Raw genomic sequence first — 23,498 nt, forward strand, 5'->3', positions numbered from 1 at the left:
TTTTGTAGTCTCTAAGAATATTAAGAGACAGACCCAGTAGATAAATATAATGTCATTCATCAGACAAATATATAGAAGTAAAGTACAGGCCAGACACAGTGGCTCACACCTATAATTCTAGCACTTTGCAAGACCCAGGCAGGCATATCGCTTGAGCTTAGAAGCTCAAGACCAGCCTGGGAAACATGGTGAAACCCCATCTCTACAAAAAAAATCCAGAAAATTAGCTGGACGTGGTGGTGTGTGCCTTTCATCCCAGCTATATGGGAGGCTGAATTGGGATGATCACCTGAACCCAGGAGGTTGAGGCTGCAGTGAGCTGTGATCATGCCACTGCACTCTGGCCTGGGTGACAGAGTGAGACCCTGTCTCAAAAAAAAAAAAAAAAGCTGAAGTATGATGGATAATAAAAAGCTTTCTATTTGTGGTCTGTTTGTGGAGTCTTAGACAATTCTTTTCAAGAAATGAAGTATTTACTTTATTGCCTAGCTTTATAAATTCTGCAAGAATCCCATATAGATCTTACAAAGTATGTTTACTTTTGATTGACCAGAAATATGCCTCTAACCAATTGTTTTCAGAATTCTTAAAATGAAAAATATGCCAGAATGTTAAGTTATAACCAAGAAGAAAGTCATGTAAAATAACACAAAGTGATAGTGAAGAAATAGAAAATCAAAGACTGATACAAATAAATATATTTTTTAAATCATATTTTTATATTAATTTTTTTCATCCTTAGGAGTCTCCCATTTTTTTACAGATGAAGTGTGAATGTGTCAAAAAATACAAAACAAAAAAGAAAAACTAAACAATAACAATTTTTGCATAGGTTTCCCAAGAATTTAGAAATATTCATATTTTTGTAGTATTTGAAGGTTTATCTCTTTTAACCCTCACTACTACCCTGTGTGGAAGGCAGAGAAGATATTGCTGTCCTCTTTTTTTTTTTTCACATAAGGAACTTGAATTGCTCAGAGGATAAGTAACTTACAGGAAGTCACATTGTGAGTAAGTGGCAAGAACAGAATCCAGATTTTTTGGCGTATTGATTGCTAACATGTTGCAGTTTGATTGGCATCTCTTCTGTAGTTGTTTATATTGTTCATGAGCTTTTTGGTGGTGGTTGTTAACTTGGACCTCAAACTCCCACCTTCCCTCGATGAACTATCTCACAGCAACCCATTGCCACAGGAGGACCAGGTTAAGGCTGGGTGAAACTGATCAGTGCAGCGAGAGCTCAGCATCCACACAGCAGTTCCAAGCACCTGCCACTCCGGGGGTCCTTGTGCTGGGAACAGTTCGGCGATTTGTCTCAGTAGAGGTCTTTTTTGGGTGATAATAGGGTGTTTGTGTTCCGTTTACACTGAGAAGTGAATGTGCGACAGTGATTAGAATTATTGAGAAGACATAAAGAACCTCCAAATGATTCTTTAGAATTTCTTAGATACGTATCGAGGGCTTTATGGAAGTACTCAGATATCTGTGCATAAAGGGATAGGTTAAAGTAGTTCTTTACTATGGAAGAATTTGAAAAATTTGTTTTAATATTTAATTGTAATTTTTATTGATTTTCTATTCAGAACCAGGTTTTGCTTTTCAAATTTTTGAGGAGTCTTCTTGACCCAAGGTATGTTGATAAACTTTAGTCTTTCATTTTATATATATATATATGAGAAACAAAAGGAAATAAATTGAGATTAAGTTACCAGCCCATAGTATCTAAATAGTACAATTATCTCTTAATTTTTTAATATTAGTAGGAGCAACTGTTACACAGATAATGTGAAAATAGAAGATATGAACAATAGATTGTATCTTGAGATAATACTTTTCTTTCCATTTGAACATGAGCATATATGGTGAGTTCTCATGGGTGTAAATAAAATAATGAAGCCATGCCACGAGGACATGTTTCAGAAGAGTTAGCTTCCCCCTCCTGCCCTTGTTTCACTCTTGCCTAGTCCTAACTTCATGTGGGAGATTGATGGTGCCTGTACTTTCCAAAGTTAACACTTGGTTCCCAGCCTACCTCTAAATGTATTACCTTTTAAACTCTGACTTAATATGTTTAGTTTTAAACAACTTCCTGATGGTGTGGGAAGGAAAGTTGAAATGTGTTTTTTCACTGCTACTCTGATGCTTATATCAAATAAAAGCAAACTCAAGGAGATGATGAAATTAATTAATAATGGATTTGTAGGCAGAGCAGTTCTGCATATGAGGTTTTAAAGTTTTGCTGTAACTACATAGAGTACATTGGGAGTTGAGGACAGTAATATTTAATATCCTCTAAGATAGTTACTCTTGACCAGTAGTGTGCATCAGAATCACCTACGAAGCTTTTAAAAATTCAGATGTCTTGGCCCAACCCACGGAATCACTGGGAGCTGGACTATTTTGATGCACACCTAGAGTTAAGCATGGTTTACATGTATTTTTCCAAGATGACATAGCTTTCATATCAAACATGCAAACTTTAGGTTTCATTATAATGTATGCTGGCCATTAAAAACAACTGTTTACTTACTTTAGCAGTTGTAATATCAGTTTTGGTTATTTCTGTGTTCTGTGCTGTTTTAAAATACCAAAATACCAGTAATTTTGTTGATTGTAAAATTTTTTTGAAAGCTCAACCATTTGAATCTTGAATAGGCTGTGGTACATTTAAATTTAGTCAAACAAATGTGTATGTGTAGATGTTTACTAAAAGCAGACTGATTACAACCCCCCCCTACTTGTGTTCAACACTTTTTCAAAGTATCTGTGTTTTAATTCTCTGTCCTCAGATTATTACTGAGGCTAGACATCCTTTTTTTTAAAAAATTCCTATTAATCATGTGTATTTCCCTCAGAGTCAGTTTGGGCCCTTTTCTACTCCCAGAATTAACTGATGGAAAGATTTTAGAATTGGAGCTGGGAGTGGAAGGGAAGGAAGGAACGTGGGAAGAGGTGGGGAGAGCTGGGAAGGGGAGACATGAAAGTAGGGCAGAGCACGGAGCTCAGAGGAGGAGGAAGGAAACGCCAGTCCCACTTCTCAGTCCTTTCTCTAGAGCCTGAGAGCCTGTCCACCTCTTTTTCTGTGACACAATTCCCTCTTTTCCTCCCCCATACTTTTCCCTGTGTTAGATCCATTCACTGCTCTGCCCTTAGGTTAATTTATTTTAATCAAGTCCTTTTCCTCTGCCATCCTACCTGGAGAGACTCAAGCAGGAAGGACAGGGGAAGGTCAGCTTTGAACTTGGCATTTTCTCAAATGAAGCGTGGAAAGTGATAGTGACCAAATATTTTTTTTTTTTATTAAAGAAAAAAAAAAACAGGGCCGGGCACGGTGGCTCAAGCCTGTAATCCCAGCACTTTGGGAGGCCGAGACGGGCGGATCATGAGGTCAGGAGATCGAGACCATCCTGGCTAACACAGTGAAACCCCGTCTCTACTAAAAAATACAAAAAACTAGCCGGGCAAGGTGGCGGGCGCCTGTAGTCCCAGCTACTCGGGAGGCTGAGGCAGGAGAATGGTGTAAACCCGGGAGGTGGAGCTTGCAGTGAGCTGAGATCCGGCCACTGCACTCCAGCCTGGGCGACAGAGCGAGACTCCGTCTCAAAAAAAAAAAAAAAAAAAACTGTATTAGGTAATGTAAATATCTGTGTCAAAGATCTAGTGTTCTGCTTTGAGAATCCCAGTTCTTAAATTCATCATATTTTATCCTCTTACTTTATGTCTTATATAGGCGGCAGGCACTGATGTAGATTATGCTCTAAACTTTTTGAATTTGATGTTTGGCATTTCAATCCTTTTTTAATAAAAAGCAAATACAAATAATATACCTGCTTTGGTATTGCAGTCACTATTTAAAATAAATAGTACAAAAAAAAGACATATCACAAGTATCAAAGGTGGACAGTCTTGCTCCATTGTTACCTATATCTAGATTTGAAAGATGTTAGTTAGGTAAGACCCTTTACGAGTGCTGTGAAAGTTGTTTTGTTCACCAGTAAACCGCAAATTATTTTACTTGAGAAACAGGTATATTTTATTTCCCTAAGCTAACCGTAACCAGGATAATTACCTCTCACACATTATTCCTTTCCTGTCATATCAATTCAGGCGCAAGGTCTTGTGTTACCAACCTTGAAAAGAGGCAGTGCGCTCACAGGCCTTCCTTTCCCCTTCCCCAAAAAGTGACATGACCAGGAATGATCTCACTCTCACAGCCAAATTTCTAGCTTTACTTTTGCCTACCAGAAATTAAGAGCCTTGAAGTAACCAGCTTACCTTAGCTCTGCCTTTAAAAAGAGCTCACTTTTGTATTGATCTGCCTCCAAAATATCAAAGACCAAGTGTTCTGCTTTGAGAGCCCCAATTCTTGGATTCATCATATTTTATCCTCTTACTTTATGTCTTCCATAGGAGGCAGACATTGATTTACATTATGCTCTCAACTTATTTTTGAATTTGATGTTTGGCATTTCAATCATTTTTATATAAAGAACATTTTAAATGATGGTATCTCAAGCTAACCCATACAAGCCTCTTTAACCCACAATGTAAATAAACATATAATACTAGTAACATATTGAGTTCTGGATTGAGGGAGAGAAAGTAGGTTAAGAAGGTTGAGTGCCGAGGGAGTAAGGAAAAAAGAAGAAGTTCTCCCTTTCTTGCTTTGAGAGCGGTTCTTAAACAAAGTTTTGATTTGTATAAAGTTTGTTTTTGGTATCCTTTGAACCCTACCTCCACCCCATTCTGTTCCCTTCTTTCCAGGGGTGCAGGGTACACACACTTCTTCAAGCTCTTTGCATTATAAACACACTCAGGTATAGAGTGTTCTTTATAGATGTAAAAAATCCAAATTACCTTCCTCCATTTCCCCATCAAAACTGTTTTCTAGTTGCTTTGTCAATTTCTGTATTGTATGGCCCCTTTTACAATGAGGAATATATAAATAACATGAATATAATGAAGCATATAAAAGATGGGGAAAAAACTCAACACCTTTTCCTAATACAGTTGACCTCAAGGGTAAGAAGAAAGCAGAGTGCACAGATTGGTTTATATTAGTCTCTGATTGACTAACTTCTCATTACGTTTTAGCCTGTTTTTTAGTGACTGTGCTTGTTAACTAACCTAAAGGATTAGACTCTTTTCAGGTACTGGGAAAACTGAGGGAGTATGGAATATGGATATAGGGTCAAAACAACATCGAGAATAGGTAGACTGGCCCCGGCTAGCAGTTTACCTGACAGCCAAACGTGAATTATTTTTGCCTTTGTTTCTTCTCTTTTTGTTATTTTTAAGCAATAGATATTTTTAACCTCCAGTTTTTTTCCCCCATGAAACTCCTAAAGCAGCATTAGGAAAGAAAACAGTTACTTTGGGATGAGGACTGCTGGTGTGTATGTATCATCTCAGAGTGTTGCTTTTTTTGCTCTTGCCCCCAACACCTGAGTTAATAGGATTCTTATTCTTGTATGTATAGTTTATGCATATTTAATTTAACATTTACATGTATGGCCAGGCGTGCTAGCTCATGCCTGTAATCCCCGCACTTTGGGAGGCCGAGGCAGGCGGATCACCTGAGGTCAGGAGTTCAAGACCCACCTGGCCGACATGGTGAAACCCCATCTCTACTAAAAATACACACACGTGCACACACACACAAACATTTACGTGTATCAGGTTGTTTTTTGAGGGAGTAGCTTTTATTTTGTCAACAGCATTATTAAAAGAATAGGTCATCCAGTTGAATTCGTGTGTATATTTCTATTATCTTTGTTATGTAAATAGTTTCCTCAGTCGAATTAATTGACCTGCAAGGATATTGGTGGCATCTGTACATATAAAGATTAGATAGTTTTAGGGGGAGAGGGGGTTAATCCTCCAGAAGCAAATTACTTGCCTGAATTAAGGCCAACAGCTTGGGAGAGAGGATTTGCATCCTCTTCCAATTATTTCTTTTGGGACAGCTGCTACATAAAGCTCCACTCTACCCCCACCCCCTGGGTGCATTCCTGCTGGCCATGAATTCTCACAGGAGTTCTCCTGATGTGCTTACACCCAGCTGCAGGTTCCTTATGCAGTGGGGATTGCTTAAAGGATAATACAAAAGGACATGTGTTTTTGTGAGGCCGTGAGCTGCATAAGGAATAAAGAGAATGTGCAAGTATATTTATATTCTGAATATTTTCCTCAGTATGATTTTCCTGGTAATGTTGACTTAGCCTTTGTTAACAATGTTCTGAAGGCCTCTGAAACATATAGCATGATTTTCCTGAAGGAAAAAAACACATGTGTCACATTGTATCTGAAAGTCTTTAATCAAAGTAAAATAAAAATTGAACATTGTTAAGAAAATGAGTAACTTTGCCCAGGAGCAAAATATAGATTATGAAAATGGTTATGCATTGGATTTTAGCTGAATCTGTCAGTGTTTCTGTGGATATTTTTGAAGGGACATTTTAAGATATTGACACTCAGTATTGAAATAGCGTATTTCAAAGTTAAAATACAAAATTAGAAGATTATATATATTAGAAGATTATATATGTTCATGAACTTTGACATGTTAAAAAAAAAAATACCTACTTCAGTGAGTGCCTACAGTGGCCAAGGTGATTGTTAATTTGGCCTGGCTTACCCCTAGATCTTATATCTTTGGTTAGTATTTTGCCAGCAACTCAAATTCAGCCTTTTAAATTGTAACACATCATCACCTCCTAATCACCAGTCAGCTCCTCTCTCTCTTTCTCTCTCTCTCTCTCTCTCTATATATATGTTTATTGTATATATATGTTTATTACATATATATATTTCTTTATTCCTTTAATCTGTACTTACCTATAATGAAATTATTTATACTCACTTTTTCCAACCTAAACCTCTTCTCTTTTATTTTCTCTCTTAACAATTAATATCATAAACTTGTTTATTTTATGTAGCAATTTCCTGAGTAACTACAGCATACCAAGCACTTGACAGGCATGGGAGATAAAACGATAAATAAGACAGGGCCCTGCCTTCAGAGAATTTACATTCTATTGGAGGAAGATAGACCAAAACAGGTAATTAGGTATAAGTATCTTAAATAAAATCCTGAGAGTGATGATCAAGTTTTCAGTTTCCTTTATCCATTCCCACTCCACCTTGTCACCACACCACACAGAAACAGTTACCAAAATCTGTAAACTCTACCTCTTCTCTATCTCTTATGTGATCTTTCCTCTCGTCTTTACCCCCACTGCCCTAGTTTAGGCACTCAGCATCCCTCCTCTGGTTTCTTTTGCTGGTTTCCCAACTGTAATCTCCCAACAGTTTCTTCCTGCTACGCAGAAAAACCAATTCACTGAGACCATAATATTATAATAGAGAAAGAGATTAATTAACACAGATAGCCACATGGGAGGGCTGGTGTAATAACTTATTACTTAAGTCAGTTTCCTGGAGAACTCAGAGGCTAGGGCTTTTATGGATAATTTGGTGGGCAAGGAGCTAGGGAATGGGCACTGTTGACTGGTTGGAGATGAAATCATCGTAGTGTGGAAAATGGTCCTTATGTGTTGAGTCTGCCTCTTGGTGGGGGCCACAGAACCGCTTTAGTCATGAGTTCCAGGTCTGGTTAGAGACAGAAGATGGCCAGAATGCAAAAGTCTGAAAACATCTCCAAAGACCAATTTTAGGTTCTACAATAGTGGTGTTATCTATAGGAGCAGTTGGGGAAGTCATAAATCTTATGATATCTGGCCATATGACGCCTTGAGCAGCAAGGGATTATAGAAAGGCAAACTAGGTTACAACGGCTGGCTATCATTTAGCTACACCTATATTTTAGCAGAATTCAGGCTCTTCCGATAATCCCAATCTTGTAGTCTTTCATTTGTCTTACAAAGGTGGTTTTGGTCCCTGAGCAAGGAGGGGTTAGTTTTAGGGGGACTGTTACCATCCTTGCTTCAAAGTTAAACTGTAAACTAAATTCCACTCATGGTTAGCTTGGCCTGTGCCCAGGAATGAGCGAGGACAGCCAGCCTATGAGGCTTGTCACAAGACAGAGTCAACCATGCTAGATTTCTCTTACCATCATCTTCTTTGTGGTGGCACTTTCATAACCAGCCTGGCTTCCTTTTCCCTTTTGAACAGGCAGATAATGATAATGTTCTCTACCACTTTCTTAAAGCTTTTTCAGTTCCCATTACCTAAGGTGAAATCCAGTTTTCCTTGTATACAGGGCCCTTCTTGGTACAAAAGGATTCAGGCCCGCCTGGCCAGCCGCGTTTTCTTCCATCTTCCCATATCTGTTCTCTCCTCTATTCCTGAGCAGTGCTGAACTATTTGTTCATATTTTCATTCTTCCCTTCACATACCTGTTCCTCCCTCTTCATCCACATTGTTTTCTTGAGAGCAGTTTACTTATATGTAGTAAGAGCTGCAAAGTCATTTTAGGGGAAAAAAAAACATTTTATTTTTTCCTTTTTGGGTTCTTAGTTTAGACACTCTACTGAAAACAAAACTCAGATTAACAAAAGAAAAACAAATAGAAGCTTACTAATGTGTGATGTACCCATCATGTGGGACAGGCCTCAGTTCAAAAGTATCTCTCTCAAGGCAGTGACTTAGGGGCTTTGCTTAAACAGTATTTTAACAAAAAGCCTTAAATCTTACATAGTGACAAGACAGGAAAGAGCAGTTCCAGCCTAGTAAAAGGTGGAAACGTGTGGAGAGATAGTAAAATCTGTTCCCAGATTCCGCTGGTATCTGCTGGTGCCTTCTCTGGGCCAATAAGCAAGTGCTGTCTCCAGTAAAGAATGTGTGTCCTGCCATCAGGCAGATAGAGGTGGGGGCAGAGGGTTCCCCTGCATTTTCATTGTCTTTAACAATCCTCAGTATTTTTGGGAGATGTATTTTGATTGTTCGGTGCCCCCTTTGAAACTTTACTTTCAGAAAGTTTCACATATTAAAAGCCAGGTGGGTAGCTCTGGAGAGATTTAGGTTAGAGGTTTTGACATAAGAGTTTGGCAGAGGAGAGAAAATCATAGATTAAAACAAATGGAAAGGAACAAATTTGGGTACATTGTCCCATATCTTATTGAAACAGTCTTTTAGTCCTGAGAATTACTCTGTTCAGTTGATCAGTTGTATCTTATTTCAGGAGGTGATGTTATGGGCAGGTTTGTTTTGTTTTGTTTTTAATCAAAATTAACTCTGTGGTATAGACAAACATATTTAGCAAGAGGCATGTCTGTGGAACCAAAAGAAACACAAAGGTTAATGTTTGGAGCAGTCTATTAGCCAGTTTAATTCTGGAGCAGTCAGTTGAGAAGATTTTTATATTTGTTTTCAAAATATCTACAGTTGGAGTAAAAGTAAGCTGGTAATTCTGACAGATTTTTCTGGATTGCTGTTTGCATCAAAGTTTCAATGAAGTTTTTTCATAAATAAGTTGTATGATTTCTTTGAAGTTTATATCAAGTTGTATAACTTTAGCTTACAGGGCTTCAGGGAAAGCACACTTTAAACTTTTAATGATTTCAAGTCAGAAAGGTAGGAGAAAAATTAGAAACGTTAGTCTGGGAGTCATAGTCAGATATTGGAGGAAAGTAAAAATTCAGGATTTAGTCCGGATCATAAAAAAACTCAAAAACAGTAGACAGGTCTAGAATCTAATAACAGATGTGCTATAGTTTTCTTCTGAAACATAAGTTTTTTCTTTATAATTACTGCCATTCTTATTTACAGTAATTACACTAATTTAATTATAAAAACCAGTTTTAGCCTTATTATACTTGGCCTGATCATTTGCATAAAGTGCAACAAGAATAGTGATTGACTATATAGGCTCTTTTTTTTTTAAATCTGCTTTGTTGGAATTTATTATAAGAAACCTTAGATTATACCTTTAAAAGGTTCTGCAGGCCAGGAATTCAAGACCAGCCCGGGTAACATAGTGAGACCCTGTATCTAAAAAAAAATAAAAATGAAAAATTAGCCAGGCATAGTAGTCACACCTGTAATCCCAGCTATTCAGGAGGCTGAGGCAGAAGGATTGCTTGAGCTAAGGAGTTTGAAGTTAACAGTGAGCTGTGATTGCGCCACTGCCATTGCACTATAGCCTGGATGACAGAGGGAGACGCTGTCTCCAAAAAACAAAAAGGCCTCTTCAGGGTAGGAAGTCAAGCCATGGACTTTACCAATAGTAAATCAGTGGCCAGCATAGTAATCAGATTTTACCTGGAGTGCTTGGGTGAATTCATTTTTGCTTGGAGTCCCCAGAATACTCTGAGGTTCCTAGGCCTGTCAGAAAGTGACATTCTTTACTTACTGCAAGGCTGGGAACCATGTAGACACGGCACCAGGCCAGTTCTTCTAAGGGCTTTAATGGCCCCTTCAAGTTAACCTTAGTTTCTTAAAGTAGTCTGAAAATACGACAACCCAGCCTGTATAGAATTAGAATGATTCAAATAACATTTATACCTGATGTGGTTATAGAGCTAAATTATTCTTTCTGTCCCTGAAATCATTAGGCTTTTTTTCTGTTAGCTTATAAAGTTCATTTTTCCTTCCTATGTAGGAGAACAACATATACTTTCTTCTCATGACTATCAGAGAAATAACACATTTTATTAAAATTTGAAAGATTAGGCTGGGTGAGGTGGCTCACACCTGTAATCTCAGCACTTTAGGAGGCTGAGATGGGCAGATTGCTTGAGCCGAGGAGTTCAGGACCAGTCTGGGCAACACAGTGAAACCCTATCTCTATAAGAATTAGCAGGGTGTGGTGGTGCACACATGTAGTCCCAGCTACTTGGGGGGCTGAGGTGAGAGAATTGCTTAAGCCGGGGAGGTCAAGGCTGCAGTGAGCCATGATCATGCCACTGCACTCCAGCCTGGTCAACAGTGAGATTCTGTCTAAAAAAAAAAAAAAGATTTGAAAGATTACATTTTGGCATTTAATTATTAGTCAAACCAGGAAAGTGGAAAGTGACCAAATCCCCTCAAGCCAGCTATCTTAGATCTGCTGTTTCATTAATTTGATGTGTCAGAATCTTTGCTATCAGGCAAATGATGAGCTTGCCTGCTTTGTTCTGTGCCTCTTAAAAGTTTACGATGGATTGTGGCTCTTCTTATACATGGAAATACTGTTAGCTCTGGGGATGGTGGCGGTCATGATGGGGAGCAAAGAAATCAAGGATGCACTGGATTTCTTTCTTGCCAGAGGAAAGTTTCTGTCTCAGTCAATGCTTGTCAAGTTTGTAGAGACCATTGTGTTTGTATATTACAATTTCACACAGATTTTATGGATATTGTAGTTGCTACCTGTAATAATCACATTTAATGTATTTTTCAGGCAGATTGAAACATTCACTTACGTTTTGCTTAGTTGGCACAGGATTACATTTGGCATTTTTAACTCGGAATGTGTATGGAAAACTAAAAGTTCAGCTTAGAGGCCTTGTGATTTGAATTACAACTATAGGGAAAATAGGTTTTTTTAAACTGTTGTTTATTGCTGCTGCTGCTGCTGCTGTTGTTTTTTAATTGAGACAGAGTGTCTCACTCTGTTGCCCAGGCTGGAGTGCAGTGGCATGATTTCAGCTCTCTGCAACCCCCACCTCCCGGGTTCAAGTGATTCTTCTCTCTTTGCCTCCCGAGTAACTGGGATTACAGGTACGCACCACCATGCCCGACTAATTTTTTGTGTTTTTAGTAGAGATGGGGTTTCACCATGTTGCCCAGGCTGGTTTCAAACTCCTGGCCTTAAGTAATCCACCCTCCTCAGCCTCCCAAAGTGCTGGGATTATAGGCATGAGCGACCATGCCCAGCAGTTGTTTTTTTTTTTTTTTTTACTCTAGCTTGTTGTGGGTGATATATTTGCATTCTCAGTCTAAAAGGTGCTGGATAGTCCAAAGGGGGCCACCACATCTAAGGACTGGACATATGGGATTGAGCAGAGAATTTAAGCAGACAGGATTTAGGCTAAGCCAAAGTGAACCTAAATTGTAAAAACAATATATGAAGGAGATTGTGAAATCTTCTTCCTTAGAGAAATGGAGGATTAATCTAGACTGGCCTATTTAGATACAGTTTTTAGAGTGAGAGAGTGGGACTAGACTAGCCTTTAAAAAAATTCCAACACAATGTTTATTTTCTTTAGCAAATATTAGGAAGTCAAAATTTGAATTTTATATATTTTTAAATTTTTATTTTACTTTAAGTTCTGGGATACATGTGCAGAACGTGCAGGTTTGTTACATAGTATACATGTGCCATGGTGGTTTGCTGAACCTATTGACCCATCCTCTAAGTTCCCTCCCCTCGCCCCCCACCCTCCAACAGGCCCTGGTGTGTGTTCTTCCCCTCCCTGTGTCCATGTGTTCTCATCATTCAGCTCCCTCTTATGAATGAGAACATCCGGTGTTTGGTTTTCTGTTCCTGTGTTAGTTTGCTGAGGATAATGGCTTCCAGCTTCATCCATGACCCTGCAAAGGACATGATCTCATTCCTTTTTATGGCTGCATAGTATTCCATGGTATATATGTACCACATTTTCTTTATCCACTCTGTCATTGATGGGCATTTGGGTTGGTTCCATGACTTTGCTATTGTAAATAGTGCTGCAATAAACATACATGTGCCTATGTCTTTATAGTAGAATGATTCATATTCCTTTGGGTATATATCCTGTAATGGAATTGCTGGGTCAAATGGTATTTCTGGTTCTAGCTCCTTGAGGAATTGCCATACTGTCTTCCACAATGGTTGAACTAATTTACAGAATTTGAATTTTAGAATAATTTTAATGTGGGCTAGACATGTTGGCTCACACCTGTAATCCCAGCACTTTAGGAGGCTGAGGCAGGTGGATCACTCGAGCCCAAGAGTTCAAGACCAGCCTGGGCAACATGGTGAGACCCCATCTCTACAGAAAAAAATCAAAAATTTGCCAGGCATAGTGCCCCACGCCTATAGTCACAGCTACTCAGGAGGCTGAGGTGGGAAGATCACTGGAGCCCAGGAGGCGGAGATTTCAGTGAGTTGAAATTACACCACTTCACTCCAGCCTGGACGACAGAGTGAGACTGTCTTTAAAAAAAAGTATTTGATGTATGTTCTTCAAAACTGATAGATATTTTTAGTCTTCCCTAGAAATAGTTCAGTTTACGGAGTTATAATTTGAAATGATTTTCACAATCTGAATAAGAGTGGATATGTTCTCCAACCTGAATTCTGTAGTAGGCAGGGTTTGTATGTGTGTTTCACAAGGCACATACATGCTTTCTTCTAAAACTGACAAAGCAGTGGGTATATTGCAAAGCAGATAGTTAATAGAAGAATAACAGCTTTGGGAAATGGATATAACAAATTTATGTGCAAGACTGATAAACAACAGTCAGAAATGGATGTAAATTCATTAATGCTCCAGCTAATTTATTAAAGTTTTGATTATATTGATGTGGCCTGATCATTTCCCATTAGACACATTATTTCTCTCACAAGTGAATCCATCAAAATCTATTCATCTGGATGATTTGCTTGGTTTGATGCATATTCACAACTTTGTTTCTTGTAAATGGTTGTGTCAATAAATTTTCTGGAAAGAATTAAGTACTATTATTCATACTTATGTCTAGTCTTAATTTGCTCCATAGTCTTGCATTTATAAGACATATTAACAGAAGTCTGATGTAAATGAAATACCAACAATTTGGCATAAAATACAACCTACAATTTGGCGTAAACATCTGGAAAGCACACTGGCTCATCTGAGTGTAGGGAAACATTGGTTAGCATTCCCATTTTCTTTTACCTAATAGTGTTCTCTTGAGACACAGCCTTGATTCCTCTGATAATAAGATAGACCAATCTGCTTTGGTGACATGTGTGGCAATTTTTCCCCACACACCAATCAAGCAATTCTCTAGTGGGCACCAACTGGGTAACCTATAATTTCACTCATTTCTGACACTATGTATCTGGAGTTACTGTCAGATCCTTGTCAACTGAAGAATCACAAGGTTCATAAATTTCGAAAGGAGAGCTTTATTTCACATAAAGGGTTGCAGCCTGCAAGGTGGCCATTCTACAGGCTGGGAAGTATAGCCTCTGGCAGAAGCTGAAAACAAGCAGTCTAAGGGAGGGGTAAAGGGAACAGTGATTTATGCTGAGTAGTAGCTAAGTATATATATTCAGTAACCTGTAGGAAGAGTCATGAATATTTATGAAAGGGGAAATAAGCACATGCACAATTGAGTTTCACGCCTTTTCATGGGACATGTTCAAAATATGGCAGCATTAGCACAATCCAAAGGGGCAGTTTTCAGCCCTCTGACGTTGAAGGGTGAAGCAGATGACACGAACATCCTCACTGCATGTCCTCTGCCATTCAGCAAAACAGTTGTGGAGGTGGTGGTTAGTGTTTAGGAAAGGATGTGTTGTGTAACTGGTGAGCTGTCACATTGAAACAGCAAAGGTGGAGGAAGAGTCTGGTCACAACCTCAGACAGTTGGCTGAAGGCAATGAAAGAATGAGCCATCTGTGTTTTGTTTTCCAGAGCTGGTTTCTGTTTACTCCTTAGGAAATAATTCTGGTTAAAGGTTAATAAGGAAGGGGCATACTGAGGCATGTCTGACTTGCCATTCTGTCATGGCTGGGAACTCAATTTTTAAGTTGGAGTCTGTTACCAAACTGAACCTGGGTCCACTTACCTGGTGCAGTAAAGCCAAACACCCACATTGAGGTTTGCAGTGAGAGAACGGAGGGCATTTCTTTGCAGGGCACTAAGCAAGGAGAATCGGCAGCTCATGCTTAAGACCAAACATACCTGATAGCTTACAGGAAGAGTTTTTAAAGGCAGGGGAACATTTCAGGAAAGCAGAAATTACAGGCCAAATTGCAAATCCCTACATGGAGGTTTTATACATTGATTTGGCTTGAAAAAGGTGGGATATCTTGAAGTGGGGGTCCTATATGGCATAGGTGGATTCAGAGATTATTTGATTTGCAGTTGGTTAAGGAAACAAAATTTTGTCTAAGAACTTGGGGTCAGCAGAAGGAATATTAAGGTTTGGCTTGTGGGCGTGACTTTCTCCAGACCCTTCAGAAAGCAATCTAGAGCAAACAACGGAAGTCAGGGCTCAGTCCTCAGGGGCCCCCTTATCTGAGCTCTGCTTGACAGTGGTTGGCATTTTCCATCTGGTTGTGGTGCAGGTTTCAGAAAAACAACTCAGGGACATATGTTAAGATGTTATCTTTAATTTCTACAGGGAATCAAACATCTTGTGGCTCTAACCTACTTGGGTGGCTATTGTTGTAAGCTATTTCTTTGTTATCAGGTTGCTCATTTACTTCTAAAGGCTAGCTAGATGCCTGGAATTTCCTTTGAAGAGATTCAAGATTTTTCTTTATTTTCATGCTTGAAGGAGGGGAAGGTATGTGGCAGCTCACTAAGAGAGGCCCCCGCTCCATCTCAGTTTCATTAAGTTGGTTGGAGGGCTTAGAATTTTCCTGTTATTTCTCTTCCCACAGGTTTAGTCCCACAAAACTAGCCCCTACTTCAGGTACCAAGCATAAGCCCCAGGCTGTAGCCTGTGCTTCTGACCAACTAGGACTTTAAATCAGGATACCCTTGACCCTCCTCCCCGGGTTCGATTAATTTGCTGGAGCAGCTCACACATTTCAGGGAAAACTTTACTTACATTTACTGGTTTATAATAAAAGATATTACAACAGATACAGAGGAACAGCCAGATAGAAAAAATGCATAGGGCCAGGGAGCTTCCATGCCCTCTCGGTGCACACTGCCCTCCAGGACGCTCCACGTGTTCAGCGATCCAGAAACTCCCTGAACTTAGTCCTTGGGGTTTTTATGGAGGCTTTATTATGTAGACATGATTGATTACATCGTTGGCCATTGGTGATCAAGTCAACCTTCAGCTCCTCTTCCCTCTCTGGAGGTGTCAGGGTTGGGGTAGGACTGAAAGTTCCAGCCCTCTAATCACATGGTTGGCTTCCCTGGCAACCAGCCCTTATCCTGAGGCTATCCAGGAGCCCCCAGCCCTCAGTCATCTCACTAGCATGTAAGAAGATAACACTTTGGAAAGCTTAAGGATTTTAGGAACTGTATGCTTATTAGATCACAATATTATATTCCCACATAGAGAACTGCTGTGTCCCTAGATTTATCATGTGCTACTTCTAATTTCTCCACGTAGGACTTTCTGATAGGATTGATTCCTAGCTATCTCTGACTTTATAGCCCTAGTCCCTGTAATTTTCAGCCCTCTATTCTACATTTTTGTGGGGGAAAGATTACCTAGGTGCCGAGGCAAGAGACTGAAGGCACAAACTGTTTCAATGTAATAAAGAAAATAGTTAAAATAAGAATAGTCATAATACAAATTAGATATAGAGAGGATCATGGACAATTATCAATCATTATTATAAACATTATTAATCATTAGCTTTTAATATTACTCTTTGTTGCATTACTAATATAACCTAGGAATAACCGGCGGGTATAGGGTCAAGTGCTGAAGGGACATTGTGAGAAGTGACCTAGAAGGCAAGAGGTGAGCCCTCTGTCATGCCCACATAAGGGCCGCTTGAGGGCTCCTTGGTCAAGCGGTAACGCCAGTGTCTGGGAAGATACACATTACTTAGCAGACTGTGAAAGGGAGTCTCCTTTCCTTGGAGGAGTCAGGGAACACTCTGCTGCACCAGCTTCTTGTGGAAGGTGGGATATTATCCAGGCCTGCCCGCAGTCATCCGGAGGCCTAAACCCTTCCCTGTGGTGCTGCGCTTCAGTGGTCACTCTCCTTGTCCACTTTCATGTTCCTCCCGTACTCCTGGTTCCTCTTTGAAGTTCGTAGTAGATAGCGGTAGAAGAAATAGTGAAAGTCTGAAAGTCTTTGATCTTTCTTATAAGTGCGTGCTGACATACGCTGCCCTCTCTCTCCCTGCTGCGGCTACCTGAAAGGGAAGGGCCCCCTGTCCTATGATCACGTGACTTGCTTCACCTTATCACTTAGAAGATTCATCCTCCTTACCCTGCCCTGCTTGTCTTGTACGCAGTAAATATCAGCGCGCCCAGCCGTTTGGGGCCACTACCAGTCTCCGTGTCTTGGTGGTAGTGGTCCCCTGGGCCCAGCTATTTTCCCTTTATCTCTTTGTCTTGTGTCTTTATTACAATCTCTCCTCTCCGCACACGGGGAGAACACCCGCTAAGCCCCGTAGGGCTGGACCCTACATGTTTTCCTCTGTTTGAAGGCAGTCCAATGTCCTATCTCCATTCCTTTCAGTTGAATTCAATATATATTTACATCAGATTACTGAGCACTATTTATTATGTCTTAATGATGGGTAAACAATTATGAATGCAATACCATGGACTTTACAATGTAGTTTGGGGACACAGATACTTAAACAGATGATTTTCAAGTTGTTGGTAAGAACTAAGGTGGTGGTATACATAGGGAATAGCCAGTAACTGAACAAACGTCTGTATTAAAGGCAGTCATAAGATACCAAGAAACAAAACAAAACAAAAAAACAAAAAATGAACACTCTTTCTTTGGAGTTTATAGGCAATTTGAGGAGATACTGAATTAGCCCATCAGCAAGGATTGAAAGTTCCAAGCAGCAGAATTTACTTAGTTTATCGTTTACCCACGTCTGGTCAGGACTGAGTATCACAAAGCTCTTAAATTAGGGAAAATGCCCTATGTCTAAATACAATCTCTTTTTCTTTAACCCAAGCTGCTTCTTAGTAAAAGTAGAAGCACAATTTACCGTCACTTATGAATAATTATAAAATCCAAATTGTTCTTTCTGGAGTCCAGAAAGGGACCCTGTGGCTATTGATGTACTGTACATGGTTACAAGTGTGCCTGGAGACTGTCTCAGCTCTTGGGACAACCAGAGTCCCTTGTAAGCAATCTTACTTCACTACAGTGGACCATACAAATATCTTATTTTCTGTGTGCCACAATATGAGAAAAGCTGGAAACCATTTCTTTAGACCATGTGCTTTAACCTTTCTTCAGAACTGGGCTAGTTTTCCAAGCAGTCATTGTTGTATCTTATTAACCCTATTCCAGTTCTTTATGTAATAATGAGCTTTATTTGAAGAATTCTGAAGAGAAGATAGGACTCACAGAAGAAACTAACTTCTTTTGAAGCTAGAGAGAGGATGATTCTTAGGTCTCCAGTGAACAGTTGATTTCCTAAGTAGCTACTTTTGGCCATCAGTAGTTGAGTGCTTGAGTGCCCAGCATAATGCAATTAATACTCTACTTCCAAAACTTTTGTATAGGCATTATGAATAGTGGGCTGTGTGAGTAGCTGGCATACTAGGCAAATGAACCCATAAATATTATGTATTTTAGTATTACTCCTTTATTTGTTTTAACAATAACCAAAAAAGTTAGTCCTCATTATGTGCAAAACATTGGTTAGCTTAAAAAGTTTATTACTGAGAAGATACCTGGTACCTACCCCTCACAGAATATATAGTGTTTTAGAGAAGACAGATAATTAAAGAAGTCATTGCAATGTGGTATGATTGGTGTTATGAAGAACATAAAGAAGAAACACTTACTGAGATTGCAAGACAGTTATATATGGTTACTTAGAGATAAAATTATTAGGACTGAATTGGGTGGCTCTTGTTTCTTTTAGAGTAAAATACAACTTTTGGTATGATTTAGAAGAGTTTCAACTGAATGTTACTTCCTTACTTATTCATCATAACCTGAGTAATATTGCAACTTACAATGCCTCTTATGTAATGTACAGTTTGCCCAAGTAACCTAAAAAACATTGAGACTTTCAATTCGTATTTTTCCCTGACCAGCAGGTAGTCCTAGTTTTAATGTAGTATGCTTTTTACTGGTAGCTTTTAATTGTAGATGTGATTAAATGATGCTACAATTGAGTATCCTCTTATCTTTTGTATTTTTAGGGAAGGTATTCATATAAATCAAGAATTACTGCAAATATCTCCTTCTATCACAGAGCAGTTCATTGAGCTGTTGTGTCAGTTCAACCCAACCCAAGTTATAGAGACTCTGCAAGTTCTTGAGTGCTACCGTCTGGAAGAAACTATTCAGGTAAGACAAACAATGTAGAAGAGACAAGAGTAAACTATTCTTAACATTCTCCGTTTGTCAGATGATCAAAGAAAAGGGGAAAAAATATATAATTTCTTTTTTAAACCTTATAAATTCTTAGTTGAGACACTCTCCTGAAAACAAAAGTCAGATTAACAAAAGAAAAACAAATAGAGGTTTATTGATATGTGCTATACCCATCATATAGGAGAGACCTCAGCTCAAAAGTATCTTTCTCAAGGCAGTGGCTTAGGGGCTTTGCTTAAACAGCATTTTAACAAAGAGCCTTAAATCTTACATAATGACAAGACAGGAGAGAGCAGTTCCAGCCTAGTAAAAAAAGGTGGGAACATGTATGGGAAGATAGTCAGCTGTGTTCCCTGATTCCTCCGGTGCCTGCTGGTACCTTCTATGGGCCAATAAGCAAGTGCTATCTCCAGTTAAGAATGTATGTCCTGCTATCAGGCAGATAGAGGCGGGGGCAAAGGATTCCTCTGCATTTTCATTGTCTTTAACTTAACAATCCTCAGTATTTGGGGGAAATGTATTTTGGTTTTGTTCGGTGCCCCCTTTGACATTTTACTTTTAGAAAGTTTCACATATTAAAAGCCAGGTGAGTAGCTCTGGAGAGATTTGGGTTAGTGATTTTGACATAATAGATTGGCAGAGGGGAGAAAATCATAGATTGGAACAAGTGGAACGGAACGAATTCAGGTACATTGTCCCATATCTTATTGAAACAATCTCTTGGTTGTGAAAATAGGTCAGTTTAGTTAAATAGTTGCATCTCACTTTAGGAGGTGGTGTGGTAAGTGGGTTTCCATCAAAGTCAGTCAGGTATAGGCACATAGGCATTTAATAAAAGTCATTTCTGTAGAAACAAAAAGGAAACAAAAGTTAATGTTCGGAGCAGTCTCTAAGCTTGTCTCTCAGCGTTCCAGAGAACTTTCTGTCCATAAATAAGTTGTTGTGGTGATTCCTCCAAAATTTATATCAAGTTGTCTAGCTTTAGTGTGCAGAGCTTCATGAAAAGCAGTTTTAATTTCAGTGATTCCAAGTCAGAAAAATGGAAGAAAATGTTCAAATATTAGTTTGGAGAGTTCGTCAGATATTGGAGGAAACTAAAAATTCAGGATATAGTCAAATTGCGAGTAAATAATAAAATCTCAAAAACTGTAGTTAGAATCTCATAATGTTTACTGTAGTTTTTTTTTTCTGAAATAGTTGTTTCTCCAGTTACCCCATTTTTACCAAAAATAATCAGAGTAAGTTCAATTGACTTGTAAAATAAGTTTAGTGTCATTATATTTATTATTTACATAATACTATTTTTTATATAAGTACTACAAGATTATTTATATAAGTACTACAAGAGTAGTGATTGGCCATTTAGGCTTTTAAAAAATCTGCTCTGCTGAAAGTTACAAGAAATCTCACAGTAGACCTTTAAAAATCTCTCATCTTCAGGCTGGGAAACGAAGCCGTGGGCTTGCCATCATCAGATTTTACCTGTAGTACCGAGGTATACTGTTTTCTTGAGGCCCCCAAATATTCTGAAGTTCCTGGGCTTCTCAGGAAGTGACATTCTTTACTTACTGCAAGTCCAGGAACCCTGTAAGCACGCCATCTTGACAAGGGACCAGACCAGTTTTTCCAAGGACTTTATTGCCTCCTTAAAGTTAAGCTTAGTTTCTTAAAGCAGTCTGGTTATATCTAAAAATAATGACATCCCAGTCAAAGCCTTGGTAATATAACCCGTGTTTCCAATTTTTCTGCTACAAACAGAGCAAATTCTTACTGAATTCATGAAAATAACTATGTTGCCATAGAATATGAATATTCAGTTTCCAAATTTGGGAAGGATCAGGTATAGAAAAAAGTAAATGTTTTAATTTTGCCACAAAAATATACTTCACCAAATTATTGTAATGCTATGAATAGCCCCCCCAACCCCCGCAACCCCCACCCCAGAAAAAAAAGTTTTCTTAACTCTGGAAAGCAACATATAAAAAGTATCAGCAGTGTTTCAAACAAGTCATAAAAAATTATTTCAGTCCACTGTAATTAATTCTTATTTTTCTTAATGTCAGGTTAGCCATGTTATGAGGCCAGGTTTGTTTGCTTTTTCCATTGGGGTTTGGGAAATTTTTACCCAATTCAGTGGTAATATGGTGTCACAGTTGTCAGAAACCTGTATTCAAGAATGTTTGTTGCACTCTTTTTCATGACCTCCTTGAAGATGCAACACTTTAGAATTTGCAAGGAGATTTCAGAAAAAAAGCATCAAAATAAAGTAATTAACTGTGGACAACATGACTTAAAATGGCTGTGATTAAAGGCATAGTTGTCAAAGATATTTGGTTATTTTCTGTGGCCTACAACAATTTAACATAATAACCCAAAATATGACTGATAACATATACCAAGACATAACCAGATTTCTAGGAATCTCAGAATTTTGGAACACATATTAATAACACTGTATACAAATCCAACTCAAAGAAACATCATTTCTTATGTGACAGTGTTTCCCGTATAATTTAGCACATCAAATGAGCTGGTTTATGATCTCTCTTTTGTATGCCTCAGGGACCCTCTGCAACATCCCAATATTAGGTTGAGGTTAAAAAGACTCAGTTTTAGAATCTGAACTTTGATTTTGAGAAGCCTGTCAAATACGTCAAAGGTTTAAAGGACTGGATCAGAATAGGATCACAGTTCACTGTAAAATAATGATAATTCATAAGTCAAAGACATAATTAAAAGGGAGACTCACATATGACGTTACCTGTGTAAGTTTATACCTACTAAGTGGTAGCCCCTGAGATTGAACCCACATAGTCTGACTCTATAGTGCATGCTCTTAATTGCTGTGATAAACTGCTTCTCCATTTATTTTAGTAAAGTCAGCTTTATAGAAATTGTTATTGATCAGCATGATAGAAATTCTAACCAACTCAATAAGCATAGAAAAAGGAACATAGTAAAAATATTGAAAGGAGACCAAACTCTTGTTTGCAGACACAGATGGCTAGATAGTCCTGTTGTGCCATAAAACTTAATAGACTAAATAGCAATTCAGTAACTTTAGCATATTCATTGCCTTAATTCTCTTCCCTTGTTTTCTCCTGTTTCTAAATGAAAATGTACAGACACACACATTATTTTCTGTAACAGGTTAGTATGTTTCCCTTTTAACATTTATTTTTCAGCTATTACGTATCTCTTTTCCTTTCCTATCAACACTCCTGAAACAGTTGCCTGTATTTTCTTCATCTATCTCCTGAATTGCCCCCACATACTTTTAAAAAATGTTTAATTATGAAATATTTCAAATTTACAGAAATGTGCTGAATATCAACTATGTATATACCCACCAACCAAATTTTACAGTTAACATTTTGCCATACTGGCCTTAGATCTTTGTTATCTTGTTGTCCTTGTTGGTTTATATTAAAAGTAGAGCACCCATTATCTTATTCCCCCCTCTCCCCGAGAGCTCCACCATCCTGAACTGGTGTTTATCTTTCTGATCTATGTTTTGAATTTTTTCTATATGTGTATGTATCTATAAAATACATATTAGTTTTATATGTTTTTAAAATTTGTATTAATATACAGTAGATATTTTATTATAAATTGCTTTTTTTAAACCAATTTTTTTTTTGAGACAGTCTCTCTCTGTCATCTAGGCTGGAGTGCAGTGGCGTGATCTCTGCTCACTGCAACCTCCACCTCGCAGATTCAAGTGATTCTCCTACCTCAGCCTCCCAAGTTGCTGAAATTATAGGCGCGCGCCACCGTGCTGATTTTTGTATTTTTAGTAGAGATGGGATTTCAGCATGTTGCCCAGGCTGGTCTTCAACTGCTGACCTCAAGTGATCCGCCCACCTTGGCCTCCCAAAGTTCTGGGATTACTGGCATGAGCCACTGCATCTGGCCACTTTTACTAAATTAAAAAAAAAATTTTATACATATAGATCTACTTCATTCACTTAATGATCTTATGGTAATCTATCAAATGAATGTGCCAATTTATTTCCCTCTTGGTAAACATTTAGATAGTTTCCAATCTTTTGCTATTATAAACAGCGTTACAGTGTACATCCTTATATATATCTTGTGTGCCCATATGAGGTTTGTCTAAGTAATATTCTTGGAAATGGAATTGTTTAGACAACAAAGTAGTGTAGTTATACTGATATTGCCAAGTTGATTTACAGATTGTTTCTATTCTCATCAGCAGTGTCTGATATTTGCTATTTTTCACATCCTTGCTGATGCCTAGTATTTTTAGTCTTCTTAATTTTTGCCATGGTGGATATTAGTGATTACTCATGACATTAAACATCTTTCCATATGTTTGATGACCACTGGAATTTTCTTTTCTCTGAATTATT

The 23,498-nt window shown here is 38.4% G+C and overlaps 1 protein-coding gene across 3 annotated transcripts in view; it reads left to right on the plus strand.

Moving 5' to 3' along the window:
- VPS8 (vacuolar protein sorting 8 homolog (S. cerevisiae)) overlaps positions 1–23,498 on the plus strand; it is a 245,287-nt gene that overhangs the window by 125,061 nt on the left and 96,728 nt on the right. For all 3 annotated transcript variants that reach the window (XM_011981868.1, XM_011981866.1, XM_011981867.1), the window contains 2 exons: positions 1,584–1,630; positions 18,951–19,098. In XM_011981868.1, coding sequence (XP_011837258.1) covers positions 1,584–1,630; positions 18,951–19,098 — 195 coding nt within the window. The remainder of the gene's footprint in view (positions 1–1,583; positions 1,631–18,950; positions 19,099–23,498) is intronic.

This window comes from Mandrillus leucophaeus, unplaced genomic scaffold, assembly GCF_000951045.1.
Source record: "Mandrillus leucophaeus isolate KB7577 unplaced genomic scaffold, Mleu.le_1.0 Scaffold231, whole genome shotgun sequence".
NCBI classification, from domain to species: domain Eukaryota; kingdom Metazoa; phylum Chordata; class Mammalia; order Primates; family Cercopithecidae; genus Mandrillus; species Mandrillus leucophaeus.